Source organism: Oncorhynchus mykiss, chromosome 30 (assembly GCF_057628025.1).
Source record: "Oncorhynchus mykiss isolate SJ-2025 chromosome 30, ASM5762802v1, whole genome shotgun sequence".
Classification (NCBI taxonomy): Eukaryota; Metazoa; Chordata; class Actinopteri; order Salmoniformes; family Salmonidae; genus Oncorhynchus; species Oncorhynchus mykiss.
Genome location: NC_143051.1, coordinates 88293 through 113209, shown reverse-complemented (window position 1 = coordinate 113209; position 24917 = coordinate 88293). Strand labels below are relative to the sequence as shown.

Sequence of the window (24917 nt, the reverse complement as noted above, 5' to 3'; positions counted from 1 at the left end):
GGTTGCAATAAGTTCTTCCTCTATGCCTCTCCAAGAACCTGCAATAGAATCATCGAACCATACTCAAGGATTTTATTTTGGTAGACAAGTAATATACGTCGTAATAAAACAAACCTCCTGTTCTCTTTAACCTAAGAGTATCATATCGAATACGTAGCTTTTTATCCAAATCAACTTTGAGGTATTTGTATTTATTATGGATCCCCATTAAAATACATTCACAACATATTAAGTGTATGCCCTCAGGCCCCTACTCTACTACCACATACAGTTGAAGTCAGAAGTTTACATATACGTAGGTTGGAGTCATTAAAATTTGTTTTTCAACCACTCCACAAATATCTTGTTAATTAACAAACAATAGTTTTGGCAAGTTGGTTAGGACATCTACTTTGTGCATGCCACAAGCAAATGTTCCAACATTTGTTTGCAGACAGATTATTTCACTTATAATTCCCTGCATCACAATTCCAGTGGGTCAGAAGTTTAAATACACTAAATTCCAGAAAATTATGTCATGGCTTTAGAAGCTTCTGTTAGGTTAATTGACATCATTTGAGTCAATTGGAGGTATACCTGTGGATGTATTTCAAGGCCCACCTTCAAACTCAGTGCCTCTTTGCTTGACATCATGGGAAAATCAAAAGAAATCAGCCAAGACCTCAGAAAATAAATTATAGACCTCCACAAGTCTGGTTCATCCTTAGGAACAATTTCCAACTGCCTGAAGGTACTAGGTTCATCTGTACAAATAATAGTACACAAGTATAAACACCATTGGGACCACGCAGCTGTCATACCGCTCAGGAAGGAGACGTGTTCGGTCTTTTAGAGATGAACGTAAAAGTGCAAATCAATCCCAGAACAACAACAATGGAACTTGTGAAGATGCTGGAGGAAACAGGTAAAAAATATCTATATCTACAGTAAAACGAGTCATATATCGACATAACCTGAAAGGCCCTCAGCAAGTAAGCAGCCACTGCTCCAAAACCACCATAAAAATGCCAGACTACGGTTTGCAACTGCACATGGGGACAAAGATCACACTTTTTGGAGAAATGTCCTCTGGTCTGATGAAACAAAAATAGAACTGTTCGGCCATAATGACCATCGTTATGTTTGGAGGAAAAAGGGGGAGGCTTGCAAGCTGAAGAACACAATCCCAACCGTGAAGCACGGGGGTCGCAGCATCCGGTTGTGGGGGTGCTTTGCTGCAGGAGGGACTGGTGCACATCACAAAATAGATGGCTCATGAGAAAGGAAAATTGTGGATATATTGAAGCAACATGTCAAGACATCAGTCAGGAAGTTAAAGCTTGGTTGCAAATGGGTCTTCCAGCATACTTCCAAATTTGTTGCAAAATGGCTTAAGGACAACAAAGTCACGGTATTGGAGGGGCTACCACCAAACCCTGACCTCAATCCTATAGACAATTTGTGGGCAGAACTGAAAAAGCATGTGCGAGCCGGGAGGCCTACAAACCTGACTCAGTTACACCAGCTCTGTCAGGAGAAATGGGCCAAAATTCACCCAATTTATTGTGGTAAGGTTGTGGAAGGCTACCTGAAACGTTTGACCCATGTAACTTCTCTCGTCAAAAGGCATGGACCAAAGCGCAGCATGGTAAGTGTTCATGATATTTTAGTTCTCAAAAAACACAACCAAAATAACAAAGTGAAAAACTAAAACAGTTCTGTTTTAAACAGAAACTAACTACACACAAAACACAGGTGGGGAAAAAGGCTGCCTAAGTATGATTCCCAATCAGAGACAACGATAGACATCTGCCTCTGATTGGGAACCACACTCGGCCAAAAACAAAGAAATAGAAAACATAGAAATGAAGAAACTAGAATGCCCACCCTAGTCACACCCTGGCCTAACCAAAATAGAGAATAAAAGCCTCTCTATGCCCAGGGAGTGACAAACCAAGTTAAACAATTTAAAGGCATTGATACCAAATACTAATTGAGTGTATTTAAACTTCTACCCTCTGGGAATGTGATGAAAGAAATAAAAGCTGAAATAAATCATCTATAATTCTGACATTTCACATTCTTAAAATAAAGTCGTCATCCTAACTGATCTAAGACAGGGAATTTTTACTACGATTTAATGTCAGGAATTGTGAAAAACTGAGTTTAAATGTATTTTCAAAGGTATATGTAAACTTCCAACTTTAACTGTACATACTACCACAATCAGCCCAACTAACTGATGCCTGTATATTAGCTTAGATAGCTACTGTTATAGCTTCTCTTCTGTTATTTTTCACTGTCTTTACTGTTTTTATTTCTTTACTTGTTCAACTAATACCTTTTTTCCACTATTGGTTAGCCTGTGAGTAAGCATTTCACTGTAAGGTGTATTTGGCGCACGTGACATATAAACTTTGATTTGATTTGAGCCATGGAGGGAACATCCAAGTCCCCGGCAGAAGACAGCTGGTACATGGGCTCAAAACGATTTGAAGGTCTTAAGTCCGGACACGGAGGAAGAAGGCAGCCGCGCCGAGAATTATTCTTTTCTTTATTTCGGGTTCCGACACACATCCATTAACGCTCACCTGGAGTCCAACAATGAGCAGCCATTTTCTGGTTCAAGCTAGTGTAACAGTATAACTTTAAACCGTCCCCTCGCCCATACCCGGGCGCGAACCAGGGACTCTGCACACATCAACAGTCACCCTCGAAGCATCGTTACCCATCGCTCCACAAAAGCCGCGGCCCTTGCAGAGCAAGGGGAACTACTACTTCAAGATCTCAGAGCAAGTGACGTCACTGATTGAAACGCTATTTAGCGCACACCGCTAACTAAGCTAGCCGTTTCACATCCGTTACACTAGTAGAGGGGTACAGTGGTGGAAAATGATCATAGTTGAGTAAGCTCCCATTACGATCCTGTTGGATGTTTTGATAGAAATCATTTAAAGATACCGATAGTCTCATAGAATCCTTATTCAGTTAAAGGCGCTTGGTCAAATGTTTTATTTAAAAACTAAGACTTTGGTAAATGTGTTAAGTGCACAGTTTTGATTAAACGGTTATTAAAAGTAAACAGCACAGCAACACGACAACACGGAAGTGTGATGTGTGATGTTTGTAATCACTGCCAAATGTGTTGAGTAGGATTAACCATTGTTGGATTAACCATTTTTGGTCATTGACTTTAATTCCTCAAAGTATTTTGGAGGAGGAGGTATAGGCAGCATAGAGAAAATAACATTTAGTCGACCCAGTACGTTCATTTTTACTATAGCAATCTTACCTTGTAATTAGATTTTAAGAGAGGACCATCTCTGCAAATCAGAGGTGATCTCCTCTTTTAGTTTGACATAGTTCCTTCTACAAACTTGGGAAAATTTGGTTGGTATGCATACGCCCAAATAAATAAAGTCTGCCTCATGCTACTGCACTGGAGATGCAGCAGGCAAAGTAAGCTGTTTCACAGGGCTATTTAGGGGCACCATTACATATTTTTCCTAGTTTATTTCATATCCAAGAATGAACCAAAAACATTAAATAATTTCACAATCTGTGGAAGGAGTTTTGAAAGGTCTGATAACTACTGTCATCAGCATAGTGGCACTTTATGCTGCGTAACTTTAATATTGATTGGTGAAATAGGTGGGTCCAATCTAATCACTTGGGGCTCCAAAGACAGGGCAAAGGGCGTTGGTGATAATGGACATCCTTGTTTTGTGAAACGTTGTAAACAGAAAGTCTTGGATATAATGTTTCCCGTCTGCACAACTGCTCGTGTTGCAGAGTACAATGTTTTTAACATGGAGATAAATCCTTTACCAAAACCAAAGGACTCCAAAACACAAAATAAATTGTTCCATTCTTGCCTATCAAAGGCTTTTTCAAACTAAAAAGTGAAGCATGGACTAGGTGGTTTTCTGACTCAATTATGATATTGAATGGACGTCTAATATTGTCTGAGGCTAAAAGACATCACTTAAGTCTCCTCCCATAACAAGTTGGTATTGTTGTAAGATCTAATAGGGCTCCCGAGTGGCGCAGCAGTCTAAGGCACTGCATCTCAGTGCTATAGGCGTCACTACAGACACCCTGGTTCAGCGGTCTAAGGCACTGCATCTCGGGTGCTAGAGGCGTCACTACAGACACCCTGGTTCAGCAGTCTAAGACAATGCATCTCAGTGCCCGAGGCGTCACTATAGACCCTGGTTCAGCGGTCTAAGACACTACATTTCAGTGCATCACTACAGACACCTTTTATTTTCTTAGTGAGGAACACATAAATATAGAATGTATGGATAATTGTATAATTTGTTTATCAAGAAATTAAATAAAAATCACCTATTTCAATATAAACAGAAAATATATTTTTATACACCATTATACACATTTGTGAACAAACTCTGACAAAGGTTTTAACAATAATAGAAACAAAAACAGTAACCACCCGCAAGTGAGGAAATCTATAGCTTCAACTATTCTCTTTGCCTGGAACTAACTCAAATTCACTAACATCAGGAGGAGGCTCTCAGGCAGCAACGCACGTCGCAAGTCAGTCCCATTATGTCAGTCACTTGTCTTTATCCAACATGGCATGAATACGCGGCAGCTGCAGTTAAGCAGTACTGTATAACTAGAATGACAACAACCAAGTCAAGCAAGTTAACAAATCAACCATGCCCCTCATACCAAATTAACTAAGTTATGTAGCTGAATAACAAATAAACATGGGTAACATTAGCTACTTAGTCTGCAGTGGGAAGAATCTATCTGGAGGAATTGTTGGCAACGACTGGGCTCCTTCTCTTGTAGTTGTCCTCAGCTGCAAGGCATGCCTCTGCTTCTTTCACAGTATGGAATTCAAGAAGTGTTCTATTTTTCCTGATCTCCAGGATGGCTGGGTATGTCAGGAATGGGCGAAGTCTTCTTGCTGTCATCTGTCGTTTGATGTAGTCAAAGGATTTCATCTTCAGTGTGGTTTCATTGCTGTAGTCTGGGAAGAACACCAGATTGGATCTCCCATCTCGGTGGGTTCTTGAGGGCTCTGGTTCAGAGTATCCACTCAGTCCTCATATCTTAACAGGCATAATATTAGGGTGCGGGAACGGCTGCGGTTATTATTGCCAATGTAGATTTTGTGTGCCTGTTGAATTTCAATCTTGCTCCCTTGTAGCAACAGTATCCATTTTGATTCTCCTGAAGAAAACCTTTTGAGTCAGAACCCTTCGCGGTTTCATCCAGGCCCACCATAAGTATGTTCAGTTTCCTCTCTCTGTCTTCAAGCACGTCATTTTCTCCCTCAGTTGCATCACTGCTTCTCGGCAGGTGGCTATGTCGTCTGTAGCAGTCCTGGTGCTAACCTGCATCTCTTCACAGCATCGCTCCAGAGACTTGCATGTGACAGATTGGCTGGCTATATTGTTTGAGAGTTTTAAGATAGACGTTTTGGAGGCTTCTACCATATATTTAAGTGATTTCATTTCTCCAGAAAGCAGTTCCTCCAGGGATTCCTTAACTGCTTGTTTGAACATTGCATCGAAGTTTGTTGTTGATTCAGAGCCTTCATTATGGCAGAGTTGGATGTACCGTCACTGGTCTTAGTTGGCTCGTTGTCTTTCTTTGTTAGCGATGCTTTTAGGCTTTCCTGTGCCTTAGTTGAGTGTCCTTGGTTGCGTAAACCCATATAATTAAGCATTTTGATGGTCAGAGGCAAGTTGTCAGAAATGTATTACAGATATTGGACTTTAGAGACGGTACTAGGAACTAACCTTGCATCTCTGCCAAAAGGCCACCGGAAGTTTGTTGTGCACACATTTATGATCACTTGCAATCTCACTTTTACTAGAGTAGCTATCAGGGAGGTTAGCCGCCAACACACACACACACACACACACACACACACACACACACACACACACACACACACACACACACACACACACACACACACACACACAAACACACAGTGGGAGTGGTAAAGGTATGGTGAGTCTAGCATAGAAGGTGTGGGAGGAGTTGGGAATGGACATTTCCACATAGAAATTTTCATTGGAATGCATTGATTTGAATGCATATCTTTCTATGGTTTGAAAAGTAGAAACAAACATTTCTCAGCTATTGTAGTCTGAAGCAGTCTGTAATGTTAATTTGGTGTCTCTAGCTCAAAGGTTTTAGAGCAGGGTTAGGAAGAAGAAAAATAATAAAAGCATGTCAAACAAGTGTTTCTGTTATAAGAACACTAAACCCTAAAAGTGCCTCTGGTTAGTTCAGTAATATATCTAGGTCAAAATGATTATCAATGATTATCAATGTCAATGATTATCAATAAACATGAGATATTCACATAAATTAATACATTTGCATATATGCATTTAATTGCATTTAATTTGAACATGCAAATTAATTACTTAAAAATCACACAATGTGATTTTCTGGATTTTCGTCCTCTGATTTGTCATCCAAAGGGTCCCAGCTATAACATGTAGTGTCGTTTTGTTAGATAAAATCCTGTAGAAACACAGTTTGCACTGCGATCCAGTGTCTTAGACCGCTGCACCATTCAGGAAGTTCCATCCACAAAGTTTTTCATGCTTATCAATTGCCTTGTACAAATGATCAAATTATCAAAATAGTAAAAAATCTGCCCGTGTCGTCATCTGCCAGAGAGTAGCCCCAATCGTCCCGAGCCCCAAGTAATACATTTGGGACAGATAACGCCGGAATTAGCCCGGGCTCAATCCCCGCATCCTAGCCATAAGTAATACTTCCGAAGGCGGCCCAGACTCGGCCATATGACGACGGCCGAGTCTGACTCTCAGCCGAGTGCCCCAAATCGGGCACAGGTGTGTCCCATTTTGTTGACAACCCTTCCGGCTCCGCCCACCGACATCCTATTAAGGAAACGAGCAAAGAGAAAGAATTCGGCAGACAGAGTCGGAGGGTCATAACATGTCATAATATGGTCATAACACTGTCATGACACATATATTTAGACCTGTTGAGACATATATTGTGTTATTTTATGGCTGGACCAGTCGGAAACCTACATAAGAGTGTCAAAACCTACTAAACCTACTACACAAGGCAAAAAGTTCCATTACACCATAGCCTACCTGTCAACAGTATGTTTATGTTATTTTCTGAAATTGACCATATTCAATTATCATTGCAATTGATCACAAATTGATGTCAGACATGTACCTACCCCAATGCTCTCTTGCTGATGAATGCAGGAGCAGATTTTAGGAGCAGGGCATCAGTTTTGTACGATTATGATTGTCATAATGCTTCTTGACAGTGTCATAAAGTGTATTTTATGCAAGTTATTTAAAATATTTAAAAAACATGACTGTAAACAATTAATTACAACAACAACAAAGGATTAAAGAAACAAGGACACTTCTTGGAAGGGAAAAAAACGTAATGCAACACAATACATGGGTCTAGATACTGTTATGACCATGTTATGTCAGCTGTTATGACATATTATGACATGCTTATGCCATAATGTGTTATGATGCTGAGTATTAAGTAACGTTTTCCAGAATATATTCTGGAAAATAATGCAGGGCATTATAATACATGCTCTAGAATGTCCTTCAAGCCAATCAGAAACGAGTATTCAACAATAGTTCCGAATAATTATTGACTTCACTTCTGTTATACTTACAATTATTACATGCATAGTATACAACTATGGAATGGCTATTGCTTCTATAGCTCATATCTTCTGGTCTAGGCCTAGCAAGTGGAATATAATGTTATATTGAGTGTCTTGGCTAACACAACGTATTTCTCCAACACTTTATTGAGTGTTTTGGCTAATGCAATGTATTTCTACAACACTATATTGAGTGTTTTGGCTAACACATAATATATTTCTCCAACATTATGTTGAGTGTCTTGGCTAACACAATGTATTTCTCCCTCCACCCCTGTAGCTGCAGACGCTGAGAGGCTCAGACACTGCCAAATCCTTGGACAGTGATGTTAGCGACGTGTCCGCTATGCCATGTGCTTCTCGGCTCAGCAGCATGAGCCACATGTCTGTCCAGTCGGAGACAGCAAAGGGAAGCCACAACATCAGGTGGGACTGAGCTCTGTGTCTGGCCTGCCTGGCCTACCTTACCTCTGGAACCTACTAATGCTAATGCCACTGGCGAAGGGCAAGCTGCCTCAATTCATGGTTGTTCATTACTCTGCTATGCAGAAATGTTCCATTTGGAAATATTTGCACCCAGCTACTATTTGAAAGGGAACGTGTGTATTCTATGCAGACAAGTACTGCTCTCTTGACGGTTTAGTTCATGATTGACTTTGCTCTGACTAGAAGCGAATGACTGAACATGTTTTTTGAGGGTTTTTCCATCACAAGCTTGGCTATATGTTGCTATGGTGTATTACGGATATTACAATGGGATTTCAAACAGAAGAGCATACAGTATGTTTAAGAAAACCCTTTGCCAGGGATGTGCAACTCCAATCTTTTTTGGGGCAAGTGTCTGCTGGTTTTCATGTTGCCTGTATGAGTCAGATAGTTCACTTGTTTTCTGGGTCTTGATATTTCACTTTGGTTTGCCATTCTATGTTGTATGTCTGCCTTGCCTGTTTCATACCATATTCTATTTGAATTTATTATTTATTTCAGGTAGGCTAGTTGAGAACAAGTTCTCATTTACAACTGCGACCTGGCCAAGATAAAGCAAAGCAATGCGATACAAATAACAACACAGTTACACATGGAAAACACATACAGTCAATAACACAGTAGAAAGAAAGTCTATATACAGTGTGTACAAATGAGGTAAGATAAGGGAGGTAAAGGCAATAAATAGACCATAGTGGTGAAATAATTACAATTTAGCAATTAAACACTGCAGTGATGTGCAAGTAGAGATACAAGGGTGCAAAGGAACAAACAAATAAATAAATATGGTGATGAGGTAGTTGGATGGGCTATTTACATATGGCATATGTACAGGTGCAGTGATCTGTGAGCTGCTCTGACAGCTGGTGCTTAAAGTTAGTGAGGGAGATATGAATCTCCAGCTTCAGTGATTTTTGCAATTCGTTCTAGCCATTGGCAGCAGAGAACTGGAAGGAAAGGCGGCCAAAGCAGGTATTGCCTTTGGGGGATGACCAGTGAAATATACCTGTTGGAGCACATACTACTGGTGGGTGCTGCTATGGTGACCAGTGAGCTTAGATAAGGCGGGGCTTTACCTAGCAAAGACTTATAGATGACCTGGAGCCAGTGGGTTTGGCAACGAATATGAAGCGAGGGCCAGCCAACGAGAGCATACAGGTCGCAGTGGTGGGTAGTATATGGGGCTTTGGTGACAAAACAGATGGCACTGTGATAGACTGCATCCAATTTGCTGAATAGAGTGTTGGAGGATATTTTGTAAATGACATCGCCGAAGTCGAGGATCGGTAGGATTGTCAGTTTTAAGAGGGTATGTTTGGCAGCATGAGTGAAGGATGCTTTGTTGCGAAATAGGAAGCCGATTCTAGATTTACTTTTGGATTTGGAGATGCTAAATGTGAGTCTGGAAGGAGAGTTTATAGTCTAATCAGACACCTAGGTATTTGTAATGTCAACATATTCACTCAGAACCATCCAGAGTAGTGATGCTGGACAGGCTGGCAGGTGCTGGTAGCGATCGTTTCAAGAGCATGCATTAGGTTGTACTTGCATTTAAGAACAGCTGGAGGACACAGAAGGAGAGTTGAATGGCATTGAAGCTCGTCTGCAGGTTGGTTAAGATTGTGAGGAAAGCACTTTTAAAGAATAACCAGGCATCTTCTACTAACCGAATGAGGTCAATATCCTTCCAGGATACCCGGGCCAGGTTGATTAGAAAGGCCTGCTCGCTGAAGTGTTTTAGGGAGTATATGACAGTGATGAGGGGTGGTCGTTTGACCGCAGATCCATTACGGACCAAGCAATGAGGCGGTGATTGCTGAGATCCTGGTTGAAGATAGCAGAGGTGTATTTTTAAGGCAGGTTGGTTAGAATGATATCTATGAGGGTGCCTGTGTTTACGGATTTGAGGTTGTACCTGGTAGGTTCATTGATCATTTGTGTGAGATTGAGGGCATCAAGCTTAGATTGTAGGATGGCCTGGGTGTTAAGCATGTCCCAGTTTAGGTCAGCTAACAGCACAAGCTCTGAAGATAGATGGGGGGCAATCAATTCACATATGGTGTCCAGGGCACAGCTGGGGGCAGACGGTGGTCTATAGCAAAGCTGCAACAGTGGGAGACTTGTTTCTGGAATGATGGACTTTTCAAAGTAGAAGGTCAAATTGTTTGGGCACAGACCTGGATAGTATGACAGAAGGCTGGCTATCTCTGCAGTAGATTTCAACTACGACACCTTTGGCAGTTCTATCTTGTCAGAAAATGTTGTAGTTGGGGATGGAAATTCAGGATTTTTGGTGACCTTCCTAAGCCAGGATTCAGACACGATTTGGACACCCGGGTTGGCGGAGTGTGCTAAAGCAGTGAATTTTAAAAAAACTTAGGGAGGAGGCTTTTAATGTTAACATGCATGAAACCAAGGCTTGTACGGTTGCAGAAGTCAACAAATGAAAGGGCCTGGGGAATGGAGAATGGAGTAGAGCTAGGCACTGCAGGGTTTAACCTCTACATCACCAGAGGAGCAGTGGAGGAGTAGGATAAGGGTACGGCTAAGGGCTATAAGTACTGGCCGTCTAGTACGTTCGGGAACAGAAAGTAAAAGGAGCAGGATTCTCAGCGCGATAGAATAGATTCAATGCATAATGTACAGGATGTGGTAGGATGTGAGTACAGTGCTGGTAAACCTAGGCATTGAGTGACGATGAGAGAGGTATTGAGGCATATTGAGCAGGGCTGGAGGCTCTACAGTGAAATAAGACAATAATCACTAATCAAAACAGCAATAGACAAGGCATATTGACATTAAGGAGAGGCATGCGTAGCCGAGTGATCATTGGCTCCAGTGAGTAGCTGGGCGCGATGGAAACACGGCGATTCAGACAGCTAGCGGGCCGGGGCTAGCAGGCTAGCAGAAGGGCCTTAGAGGGACGTCGCAATGGAAAAAGTCTGTTATAGCCCCTACCTGTGGTTACGTCAGCAGACCAGTCGTGATGGATCAGCAGAGGGCCATGTAGTAAAAGGGTCCAGGCCAATTGGCAAAATATGTATAGTAGCCCAAAAAATTGGCATGCTCTAGACAGCTAGCGGGCCGCGGCAAGAAGGCTAGTAGATGGGCATTCAGGGGACGTCGTGACGGAGGAGCCTGTTGAAAAATCCCCTCGGGCGCATTACGTCGGTAGTCCAGTCGTGATGGATCGGCGCGGCTCTGTATCGGCAATAAAAGGGGTCCAGGCCAATTGGCAAAATAGGTATTGTTGCCCAAGGGGTGGCTGATGGACCTCTTCAGTTAGCCGGGAGATGGGCCTAGCATAGGCTAGCTCCAGGTTAATTGGTGCTTGCTTCGGGACAGAGACGTTAGCCAGGAGGTTAGCTGATGACCGCTAGCAGTGGCTAGCTGACTACTAGCTAGTAAGCTGGCTAGCTACTGTTGGGGGTTTCGGTTCTAAAGTAAAGAAAATAGCAAAACCATACCACATTGGGTGAGGTGGGTTGCAGGAGAGAATGTTGAAGTTGGGGATAAGAAAAATATTTTAAAAATATGTGCGAAGAAAAAGGATAAGGTACACTGGACACGACAAGAATAAGACAAAAGACGCCTGACTGCTGTGCCATCTTGGATCCGATTAGTCTGCATTGCCTATTTCTTACAATATTCTTTGCCTGCCTTGTCTGTTTCTGAGAATGTTCTATGTCTGCCAGTTTCTGAGAATGTTCTGTCTGCACAGCCATCACAGACCACGCAGCCATCATACCGCTCAGAAAGGAGACTTGCACTTGGGTCAACCAAGTGCACTTCACAAAATAGATGGCAGCATGAGAAAGGAAAATTATGTGGATATATTGAAGTAACATCTCAAGACATTAGTCAGGAAGTTAAAGAATGGGTCTTCCAAATGGACAATGACCCAAAGCATACTTCCAAAGTTTTGGCAAAATGGCTTAAGGAAAAAAAAAAGTCAAGGTATTGGTGTGGCCATCACAAAGCCCTGACCTCAATCCTATAGAAAATTTGCAAGCAGAACTGAAAAAGCATGTGCGAGCAAGGAGGCCTACAAACCTGATTCAGTTTCACCAGCTCTGTGAGGAGGAAGGGGCCAAAATTCACCTAACTTATTATTTTGGGAAGCTTGTGGAAGGCAACCTGAAATGTTTGACCCAAGTTAAACAATTTAAAGGCAGTGCAACCAAATACTAATTGACTGTATGTAAACTTCTGACCCACTGGGAATGTGATGAAATAAATGAAAGCTGAAATAAATCAAGTAAATCAAAGTGGCTTGGGGGTAGAAGCTGTTAAGGAGCCTTTTTTGGTCCTAGGTCCCCTCTTCACAATTGTCTTGGTATGTTTGGACCATGATAATTTTTTGTGGAAACCAAGGAACTTGAAACTCTTGACCCGCTCCACTTCTGCTCCTTCAATGTCAATAAGAGCCTGTTCGGCCCACCTTTTCCTATAGTCCATGATCATATCTTTTGTCTTTCTCACATTGAGGGTGAGGATGTTGTCTTCCTGTTTCTGATAATGTTCTATGCCTGCCTGTTTCTGAGAATGTTCTATGCCTGCCTGTTTCTGAGAATGTTCTATGCCTGCCTGTTTCTGAGAATGTTCTATGCCTGCCTGTTTCTGAGAATGTTCTATGCCTGCCTGTTTCTGAGAATGTTCTATGCCTGCCTGTTACTGAGAATGTTCTATGCCTGCCTGTTTCTGATAATGTTCTATGCCTGCCTGTTTCTGATAATGTTCTATGCCTGCCTGTTTCTGATAATGTTCTATGCCTGCCTGTTTCTGGGAATGTTCTATGCCTGCCTGTTTCTGAGAATGTTCTATGTTCATGGTCACACATTTTCTCTGCCCTCTGTTCTGTTTTCCATGCCTCCGATCATTCATCCTGTTGTGTGTCTTCAGTGAGGGCCAGTTGGAGGTGGGGACTTTGGCTGAGGTGGCTGAGGAAGTAGTGGGAGGAGCAGACGGAGGCCAAGGGGGGGCGGAGGGGGGCGGAAGAGGGGCGGAGAGCGGGGAGGGGGCAGTGTCAGGGGAAGAGGAGGAGGAAGAAGACACAGCAGAGACCAAGTAAGTCTGAAATCTAACCAGTGACAGACAACCTGTCACTAACCCTAAACCCTGTCACTGCTCCTGTTCCACTTATACTTGTAACCTTTGACCTTTGACCGTTGTCAGTGTCGTAGTCCCCTGTAGCTGAATCTGCATATCTCCCTCCTCTCCTCCTATTTTCTCCTTCCCATATCCACTTGTCCTCTTTCCATTCCTTCCCTGTATCTTTGCTCTCTGTCCCATCTACGTAACATACTGCCCTGAGCTACCTTGCCCTGCCATGGCTGATGTTGCTGACTGACAGTAAGTTTACGTCCAAAATGATAAACAGGCCAGTGGCGGCGGCTCCCATCCAGAGGAGCTCCAGTGTGGGAGGGGAGATGTGCTCTCTGAACAGGAATGATGACGATGATGACGACAAGAAGAGGCGCTCAAGCTTCGGTGCTAAAATAATGGGGATGGTCGGCCTCGGGAAGAAAAGCCAGAGCGCCACGCAGATCAATGATGAGGGTGAGTCCACACTGTTTACCTCACCTTATAACCCTAACCCTGAGGGTGAGTCCAGGCTGTTTACCTCACTTTATAACCCTAACCCTGAGGGTGAGTCCAGGCTGTTTACCTCAACTTATAACCCTAACCCTGAGGGTGAGTCCAGTCTGTTTACCTCAACTTATAACCCTAACCCTGAGGGTGAGTCCAGACTGTTTTACTTCACCTTTTTACCCTAACCCTGAGGGTGATTCCAGACTGTTTACCTCACCTTCTAACCCTGACACTGAGCCCAGAATGTTTTACCTCACCTGCTGATGCTACAGGGAGAGACAAGGAGAGGGTTGATGCTACAGGGAGAGACAAGGAGGGGGTTGATGCTACAGGGAGAGACAGGGAGAGGGTTGATGCTACAGGGAGAGACAAGGAGAGGGTTGATGCTACAGGGAGAGACAAGGAGAGGGTTGATGCTACAGGGAGAGACAAGGATGGGGTTGATGCTACAGGGAGAGGGTTGATGCTACAGGGGGAGACAAGGAGAGGGTTGATGCTACAGGGAGAGACAAGGAGAGGGTTGATGCTACAGGGAGAGACAAGGAGAGGGTTGATGCTACAGGGAGAGACAAGGAGAGGGTTGACGCTACAGTGAGAGACAAGGAGAGGGTTGACGCTACAGAGAATGACAGGGACAAGGTTGATGCTACAGATAAAGTGTTGATGCTACAGGGAGAGATAAGGATAGGTTTTATGCTACAAGGAGAGGGTTGAGGCAACATGGAGAAAAAGGGAGACGGTTGATGCTTCAGAGAGAGACTGGGTCATCAACTAAATGAAACATTTGGAATACAGACTGTTGTCCTATAATAAACATATAGAGGAGATGGACCCCCCGGTTGCCCTCTAGGTTACAGAGAGCTGGTAGTCCCATCCACCAAACTACCAGGTGTGAAACAGGGAAGACTGGCTAAAAACTCATGAGGAAATGATCTCAACAGAGAAAAATGTCCTCCTGTGTGCTACCTATATCCCCACCAATAGAATTCCCATACTTTAATGATGACAGATTCTCCATCCTGGAGGGGGAAGTCAACCATTGCCAGGCCCAGGGACATGTACTAGTCTGTGGCGACCTAAATGCCAGAACTGGACAAGAACCTGACACTCTCAGCACACATGGGGACAAACAGCTACCAACAAAAATGGGTCACAATTCATGCAGCTCTGTCATATGTTGGGTCTGTACATAGTCAATGCTAGGCTTCGAGGAGACTCTTATGGTAGGTACACCTACAGCTCATCCCTTGGCAGTAGTAGTGTAGATTACTTTATCAGTGAACTCAACCCAGAGTGTCTCAGAGCGTTCACAGTCCACTAACACGACTATCAGAACCTGAACAGAGCAATACTCAAATTTTGTATTTATTTATTTTATTTAACCTTTATTAATCATGAGTCAACAAAGCCAAAGAAATTACACAATATTAGGAAATTCTATAGAAGGAAATGCAAAAACCTACCAAAAAAAACAATTAGGCAATAACGAATTCAAACCTTTTAGACAACTTCCTGGACAAAATATTTCACTGTAATAGTTGTGTGAACTTGGCAGTAGAAAGCCTGCACACTATATTTGACCTCTCAGCTTCCATATTAAATCTAAACTTTTCAAGCATTCAACCTAAGAAAATTAGCAACAATTGCAAATGGTTTGATGAAGAATGCAAAAACCTAAGAAAGACAACCAAAACCATAGAGACACAGAAAAACCTGAGGCTATGCCTTCACTATGGTGAATCACTAAAACAATACAGAAATACATTAGGGAAAAAAAACAACACGTCAGAAATCAGCTCAACGTAATTGAAGAGTCCATAGAATCTAACCACTTCTGGGAATATTGGAATATACTAAACAAACAACAACACAAAGAGTTACAGTTGAAGTCTAAAGTTTACATACACTTAGGTTGGAGTTGTTGAAACTCGTTATTCAACCACTGCACAAATTTCTTGTTTAACAAACTCTAGTTTTGGGAAGTCGGTTAGGACATTACTTTGTTTTTCCAAAAATTGTTTACAGACAGATTATTTCACTTATAATTGACTGTATCACAATTCCAGTGGGTCAGAAGTTTACATACACTAAGTTGACTTTGCCATTAAACAGCTTGGAAAATTCCAGAAAAGGATGTCATGGCTTTAGAAGCTTCTGATAGGCTGATTGCCATCATTTGTGTCAATTGGAGGTGTACCTGTGGATGTATTTCAAGGCCTACCTTCAAACTCAGTGCCTCTTTGCTTGACATCATGGGAAAATCATCATAGTCCCCCACAAGTCTGGTTCATCCTTGGGAGAAATTTTCAAATGCCTGAAGGTACCACATTCATCTGTACAAACAATAGTACGCAAGTATTAACACCATGGGACCACACAGCCGTCATACCAATCAGGAAGGAGACGTGTTCTGTCCCAGAACAACAGCAAAGGACCTTGTGAAAATGCTGGAGGAAACAGGTGCAAAAGTATCTATTTCCACAGTAAAACGAGTCCTATATCGACATAACCTGAAAGGCCGCTCAGCAAGGAAGTTTTTAATGGCTGTTCCAAAACAGCCATTAAAAAACAGACTATGATTTGCAACTGCACATAGGGACAAAGATCATACTTTTTTGGAAAAATGTCCTCTGGTCTGATGAAACAAAAATAGAACTGTTTGGACATAATGACCATTGTTATGTTTGGAGGACAAAGGGGGAAGCTTGCAAGCCAAAGAACACCATCCCAACCCTGAAACACGGGGGTGGCAGCATCATGTTGTGGGGGTGCTTTTCTGCAGGAGGGACTGCACTTCCCAAAATATATGGCACCATGAGGAAGGAAATGTGGATATTTTGAAGCAACATCAAGACATCAGTCAGGAAGTTAAAGCTTGGTCGCAAATGGGTTAATGACCCAAGAATACTCCCAAAGTTTTGGCAAAAATGGCTTAAAGACAACAAAGCCAAGGTATTGGAGTGGCCATCACAAAACCCTGACCTCAATCCCATAGAAAATCTGTGGGCAGAACTGAAAAAGCGTGTATGAGCAAGGAGGCCTACAAAACCGACTCAGTTACACCAGCTCTGTCAGGAGGAATGGGCCAAAATTGACCAAACTTATTGTGGGAAGCTTGTGGAAGGCTACCCAAAACGTTTGACCCAAGTTAAACCATTTAAAGGCAATGCTACCAAATACTAATTTAGTGTATGTAAACTTCTGACCCTCTGTGAATGTGATGAAAGAAATAAAAGCTGAAATAAATAATTCTCTCTACTGTTATTACGACATTTCACATTCTTAAAATAAAGTGGTAATCCTAACTGACCTAAGACAGGGCATTTTTAAATGTATTTGGCAAAGGTGTACATAAACTTTCGACTTCAACTGTATCTATCCAAAACAGAGGTGAGTGGATAAACCACTTTTCCAATCTTTTTCACTCTATAACAAAGAACAAAACAGCAAGAACAAATACCTTATCAATTACAAATCTTAGCTAGACTACCAGAACCCACTGGATTATCCAATTACATTGAATGAACTACAGGACAAAATACTAACCCTCCAACTCAAAAAGGCCTGTGGGGTTGATGGTATCCTAAATGAATTTATAAAATATAGAGACCACAAATTCCAATTGGCTATACTTAAACACTTTAACATCATCCTTGATCACCCCAATCCACAAAAGTGGAGACAGATTTGACCCCAATAACTACCATGGGATATGCGTCAACAGCAACCTTGGGAAAATCTTCTGCATTATCATTAACAGCAGACTTGTATATTTCCTCGGTGAAAACAATGGACTGAGCAAATGTCAAATGTGCTTTTTACCAAATTACCGTACAACAGATGACAGGGGTGGCAGGTAGTCCAGTGGTTAGAGTGTTGGACTAGTAACCGAAAGGTTGCAAGATTGAATCCCTGAGCTGACAAGGTAAAAATCTGTCATTCTGCCCCTGAACAAGGCAGTAAACCCACTGTTCCTAGGCTGTCATTGAAAATAAGAATGTGTTCTTAACTGACTTGCCTAGCTAAATAGAGGTAAAATAAATATTCACCCTTCGCACCCTAATTGACAAACAAGACAAAGTCTTCTTATGCTTTTGACTCAATTTGGCATGAGGTTCTGCTATACAAATTGATGGAAAGTGGTGATGGGGGAAAAACATACGACATTATAAAATCCATGTACCCAAACAACAAGTGTGCATTTAAAATTGGCAAAAAACACACATTTCTTTCCACAGGGCTGTGGGGTGAGACAGGGATGCAGTTTAAGCCCCACCCTCTTCAACATATATAACAGTGGATTGGCGAGGACACTAGAACAGTCTGGACCACCCAGCCTTGTGCTACAAGAATCTGAAGTCAAATGTCTACTGTTTGCTGATGATCTGTTGCTTCTGTTCCCAACCAAGATGGGCAGCAGCATTTAGATCTTCTGCACAGAGACTGTCAGACCTGGGCCCTGACAGTAAATCTCAGCAAGACAAAAATTATGGTATTCCAAAAAAGGTCCAGTTGCCAGGACCACGAATACAAATTCCATCTAGACACCGTTTCACTAGAGAACACAAAAAAAGATGCATACCTTGGCCTAAACATCAGCTCCACAACTTCCACAAACCTGTGAATGATCTGAGAGACACAGCAAGAAGGGCTCCCAAGTGGTGCAGCGGTGCAAGAGGCATCACTACAGTCCCTGGATCGAATCCAGGCTGTTTCACATCCGGCCATGATTGGGAGTCCAATAAGGCAGCGCACAAATGGCCCAGTTTCATCCAGGTTTGGCCGGCACAGGCCGTCATTGTAAATAAGAATAAGTTCTTAACTGACTTGCCTAGTTAAATAAAGGTAAAAAATATATATTCACTACCGTTTAAAAGTTTGGGGTCACTTAGAAATGTCCTTGTTTTTGAAAGAAAAACACATTTTTGTCCTTTAAAATAACATCAAATAGATCAGAAATACAGTGTAGACATTGTTAATGTTGTAAATGATTATTGTACTTGGAAACGGCAGACTTTATTTATGGAATATCTACATCGGCATACAGAGGCACATTATCAGCAACCATCACTCCTGTGTTCCAATGACCCGTTGTGTTAGCAAATCCAAGTTTATAATTTCAAAAGGCTAATTGACGATTAGAAAACCCTTTGCAATTATGTAGCACAGCTGAACAATGTTTCTGATTAAAGAAGCAATAAAACTGTCCTTCTTTAAGACTAGTTGAGTATCTGGATCATCAGCATTCATGGGTTTGATTACAGATTCAAAATGACCAGAAACAAAGACCTTTCTTCTGAAACTGGTCAGCCTTTTCTTGTTCTGATAAGTGAAGGCTATTCCGTGCTAGAAATTGCAAAGAATCTGAATATCTCGTGCTACGCTGTTTACTATTCCCTTCACAGAACAGCGCAAACAGTCTCTAACCAGAATTGAAAAGGGAGTGGGAGGCCCCGGTGCACAACTGAGCAAGAGGACAAGTACATTAGTGTCTAGTTTGAGAAACAGATGCCTCATAAGTCCTCAACTGGCAGCTTCATTAAATCGTACCCGCAAAACACCAGTCTCAACGTCAACAGTGAAGAGGCGACTCCGGGATGCTGGCCTTCTAGGCAGAGTTGCAAAGAAAAAGCCATATCTCAGACAGGCCAATAAAAAGAAAAGATTAAGATGGGCAAAAGAACACAGACATTGGACTGTCACGACTTCCGCTGAAGTCGGTACTCTCCTTGTTCGGGCGGTGTTCGGTGGTCGACGTCACCTATCTTCTAGCCATCGCCGCTCCACCTTTTCATTTTCCATTTGTTTTGTCTTGTTTTCCCGCACACCTGGTTACTCTATACGTGTATATTATCCTCTGTTCCTCCCATGTCTGTGTGTTCGTTCGTTACGTGTGTGATGCTACAGGCTGGTTTTGCGCCGGGTATTGTTGTAACCCGTGGTTATGTTATTTGTACCTAGTTGTGTAATTTTTGCGCTATTGCTTTTTTGCTTGGGCCAGAGTGTTGTGACGCAGTTGCGGCCGGCTGTTTTCCTCTGCCTGAACAAAGTGTGCCTGTTCACTCATCTCTGCTCTCCTGCTCCTGACTTCCTTCGACCAGTTGCGCACACGCTGACATGGACAGAGGCACTCTGGGCACTGGCCTAGAAGGCCAGCATCTCGGAGTCGCCACTTCACTCTTGACGTTGAGACTGGTGTTTTGCGGGTACTATTTTTTTTTGTAACAGTATTTTTATTGGAATTTTACAATTTTCACCCATATTAAGAGATACAACAACAGAGACAAAGCACACAGAAAAAAAAACAAGAAAAACAGCACCCACTTACACATATCTACGCATATATATATACACATACATACACACATACACACACCCATACATATACATACATACACTCATGCATATACATACATACATACATACATACATACATACCACACACACCCATACATACGTACACCATTTTCCTCTTCCCGCTCGGTGCTTCTCTCACCCCATCACCATCATTGCGTCTCTCAATACATACATTTTAAACAAACTTACAAACAGAAATTAAACAAAAAAAGCTCAGTTTAAACCAAGAGGTTAGGTTCCACACATGGAACGTACAGTGTAGTTCTGAAATACATAGATCCCCGCCATTCTACGAGAATCCTTGCAGCATAATAGCTGATACCTCAGGTTCTAGGTAATTTAGATAAGGTTCCCATACTTTGTAGAACTGGTCTGTTTTAGAATGCAATGTACATGTCAGATATTCCAGAGGGACCCATTCAAATAGTATCTTATGCCAATCTTTAATAGAAGGAACCTTATCACTAATCCACTGTAAAAGGATGTTTTTCCTCGCTGCGAAGGTAAGGATGTTGTAAAGCCTCCTTTTACCCACAGAAGTAACATGCCTACTAGGGAGACCTAACAGTAAAGAAACTGGGTCGAATTGTAGATCAACCCCTAGGATCTTTTCAATTTCTTGCAGAACACCAGACCAGTATCTTTGTATTTTGGTACATGACCATAAACAATGTGTTAGGGTGCCTGTATCAGTTTTGCATTTAAGACACTGAGGGGAAGAGGAAGTGGGCCTAAAGCATGTCTGCGATTTGGGGATATATGCAATCTGTGTATTATTCTTAATTGGATTGCTCTAGTACGATTACATATAGATATTGTTTTTGCACATCTCCAAATGTCCTCCCACATCTCTTCGTCAATAGTAACAGACAATTCTTTCTCCAACACTTGTTTCACCCTCTGTGTGTTGACAGCAGAAAAGGACCTTAAAGTATCATAAAACAGACTTACAGACATTTTAATTGTAGGAAAAAAAGCATTATTTCAATGACAGATACATCAGGGTTACCAATTAAGGTGGTGCTCTTCAGAATATAATGTCTTACTTGTAGGAAGCGGAAAAAGTCCTGTTTTGGGAGTCGATATTTCTCGACCATCTGCTCAAATGACAACAACATTTTATCAGCAAATAAGTCATTTAGCCTGCATATGCCCTTATTAAGCCACAAGTTAAAGCCAGTATCCAGCAATCCTGGATTGAAATCTGGGTTGTTAAGAATTGGGGTAAGAGCAGAGGTTAGTTTGGACCTTCCCAGGAAGCGTTGAACTGACCTCCATACTTTGAGTGTGTTAAGTGTAACGGGATTATTGCAGTGATCTTCTACAGACTTTAAACTTCTGAAAAATAAAAGATCCTGTAAGGGGTATTTTGAAAGAGAAGTCTTAATGTCTAACCAAATAGAGGAGTCATCATTTGTGATCCAGTCAGAAATATAACAAAGGTGGGCACACCATTGATAGAACCTGATATTGGGCAGGTCCAAGCCGCCCATAGAACTTGGCAGCTGCAATATTGCCATCTTAAGTCTTGGCTTGCGTTTACTCCATATAAAGGAACTTAGCCATCCATTTACATCCTTTATTACCTTATTGGAGAGTAATACTGGGATCATTTGGATTGGGTAAAGTAGTCTAGGTAAAATGTTAATTTTCAAGAGGGATATCCTACCCAACCAAGAAATCGGGAGAGAATTCCAGATCCTGTCTTATTGTATCAAACAAGGGAACAAAATTGGCTTTGTACATTTGCTGGAATTTAGGAGTTACAAATATACCTAGATACATGAAACCTGAGGGAGACCATTTAAAAGGGAAGTGGGGAGAAGTATTAGGTACAGAGTGTAGGCTACCAAGTGACATAGCCTCTGATTTAGTTAGGTTAATCTTGTAGCCTGAGAATTCGCTGAATAATTAAATAATATTAATAAGAGATGTAATTGAAGTCTCGGGACTAGAGATGAATATCAGGACATCATCAGCATACAAGCTTATTTTATGGTGAACATCACCAATGAGCAGCCCCTGTATAGCAGGCGTTGCCCTGATGGCCTCGGCCAGTGGTTCCATAACGAGTGCAAAGAGGAGGGGGGATAAAGGACAGCCCTGTCTGGTACCTCTGTGTATAGAGAAGCTATTTGACCTTAGCCCATTAATAAGGACAGCAGCCTGAGGATCATCATATAAAACTTTCACCCATTTTATAAAGTTGTCACCCAGACCAAATTTATTTAGAGCTAATAATAGGTAAGACCACTCCACACGATCAAATGCTTTCTCAGTATCTAGGGAGAGCACAAGACCATCCACAGCACTTTGTTGGTAGGCTTGAATTACATTACGAAGCCGCCTGACATTGTTGCATGACTTACGGCCCTTAATGAAGCCAGTTTGGTCTCCTTTCACAATTAGTGGCAGTGAGTCCTCTAATCTTGTGGCTAGACTTTTAGAAAGCAATTTTCTATCCACATTGAGAAGGGAAATTGGTCTGTACGAGGAACAAGACTCGGGACATTTTCCCTTTTTGAGAATAAGTGAAATGTTGGCTTCTCTCAGCGTTTGAGGGAGTTGGTCATTTGAAAATGAGTGATTAAACATATCACGCAGTGGCTCAAGGATCAGGCCATGGAACTCTTTATAGAACTCACTACAAAACCCGTCTGGTCCTGGGGCCTTACCATTTTGCAGATTCTTAATTGCGAACATTATCTCTTCCTTGGTAATAGGGGCATTAAGGAGGGACCTCTGCTCTTCGGAGATAGTAGGGAGCTCAATCTTACAAAATAAGTTCTCCATTAATTTGGGTGCATCATTTGGCAGTTCTGAGGCATAAAGGTTTGTATAAAATTTCTTAAATGAGTCACTTATCAATTTATTTTCATATAAATGATTACCATCAGAATCAGTAATAGTAGCAATTGACTGAGAGTCAGCTCTCTTTTTAGCTAAGTATGCCAAGTACTTTCCTGGCTTATCGCCATGTTCATATAGCTTTTGCCTGACAAATCTCATTTTCTTTTCAGCGTCCTGTGTTAGGAGAGAGTCTAACGTTGATCTAATGACTGATATTTCCTTTAATAGGGCAGGAGTGGGCGTTTTAATGTAGTCCTTCTCTTTAGTTCCTAATTCACCCTCTAACATTTTTTGCTTTTCACGCTTTTTCCGTCTCTTAGTAGCTGTGTATGACATAATCAGACCCCTGGCATACGCTTTACAGGTCTCCCAAAGGAGCGAGGGGTTATCTGTTGATTGAGAGTTAATAGAGAAAAAATCTTTAAACTCTGTAATAAAATATGATGTGAATGTATGGTCTTTAAGAATGGTTGTGTTCAACCTCCAATGTCTTGACCGATTGAATGCCCCGTTGAGTTTTATGTCCAGGATCACCTCAGCATGATCAGATATGACTATGCTTCCTATCCTAGCGGATAAAACAGACTGCAAAGACGTCCTGGGCATAAAAAAATAATCTATTCTAGTCTGACATCCATGAGGTGCAGAGAAAAAAGTGAACTCTCTGTTGGAGGGATGAAAAGCTCTCCAGACATCCGCATACCCCAGATCATCACAAATAGCTTTAAGTGACTTAGCTTGAGGAGAGAGTGAAGCTATACCGCTGGGAAACCTATCAATAAGGGGGTTCAACAAGCAGTTAAAATCTTCTCCAACCACTGCAGTGTCCGAGTTTAATTCTGAAAAGTCTAGAAATACCTTAGTGAGGAAATCATCAGGGGGGTGAGCAGGGGGGAAGTAAATATTCATTATAGAAATGTTCTGCTCTTGTAAAGTACCATTAATTATAACAAAGCGACCAAATTTATCTTTCACACAATTCAAGACCTTAAGTGGTAAGTTCTTTTTCACCATTATTGCTACCCCTCTACTTCTGGATGTAAATGATGAGAAAAACACTTGACCAAACCCCCCTTGTTGTAATTTCAGGTGCTCCTTATCATCCAAATTAGTTTCTTGCAACAGGGCAATATCAATATTTTATTTTTTCAAAAAAGACAGTACCTTCTTCCTCTTAATGGGGTTATGGCACCCTCTAATGTTCCATGTACATACACGCAGTCCGTTACCTGCCATTGTATCTTGACCATTCAATATCCAGGCTGGATCCCACTGTAAAAGTGGGGTGGTACCTTTTCCATGTGTTGAACCCTCCTCTATCTCACCGAGCATAAACAAACGATATGAACCCTGAACTCAAACTATAATAAACCCAAAAATTAAACATGTAAAGATCCAAAAGGGGGTTTTCCCACTAGCTAACATGCAGGGGATTTCAACTCTCCAATGTAGACTCTTAAGTCCGCATTGCCGCTCAATAGCCTCATCCTTTATATGTATGGAAAAGAAAATCAATAGAAGAAGATTGAGGCTCTTCCACCTAAAACAAAGCCTGGGCACCAATATGGATTCACACATATCTCAGCCTGAGCTATAGCGGCTATTACTTTAGCAAAAAAAATTATAAAGATACGAATATCACTGAGCCGGAGTACGTGAGGACTCCCACCACTGTTTCATGATCAGATTCAACCAAAAATAAACAAAGTTATCCAATGCTGCTGAGGTGCAGCTTAAAAGTTATTTACCCGAGAGAGTCAATAAACGCAGCAGCCTCTTCAGGTGTGTAGAGCTTTTTAGGCGATCCGTTGACCATAATCTTCAATGTGGCCGGGTACAACAGTGCGTAGTCCATCTTCATTCTTCTGAGTCGAGCCTTCGCCTCATCAAACGCTTTGCGTCTTCGTACAACCGCAGTGGAATAATCATTGAAGAATGAGACCTTAGGACTTTTACGTTGACTACCATCAGAGCCGATGTTTCTATT

At 41.8% G+C, this 24917-nt stretch overlaps 1 protein-coding gene across 1 annotated transcript in view; it reads left to right on the top strand.

Annotated features, from left to right (window-relative positions):
* The window catches only part of LOC110489349 (regulating synaptic membrane exocytosis protein 2), a 263080-nt gene that overhangs the window by 223303 nt on the left and 14860 nt on the right, over positions 1-24917 (top strand). Inside the window, exons 16-18 of the mRNA XM_090228498.1 lie at positions 7926-8071; positions 13034-13198; positions 13512-13690. Coding sequence (XP_090084624.1) covers positions 7926-8071; positions 13034-13198; positions 13512-13690 — 490 coding nt within the window. The remainder of the gene's footprint in view (positions 1-7925; positions 8072-13033; positions 13199-13511; positions 13691-24917) is intronic.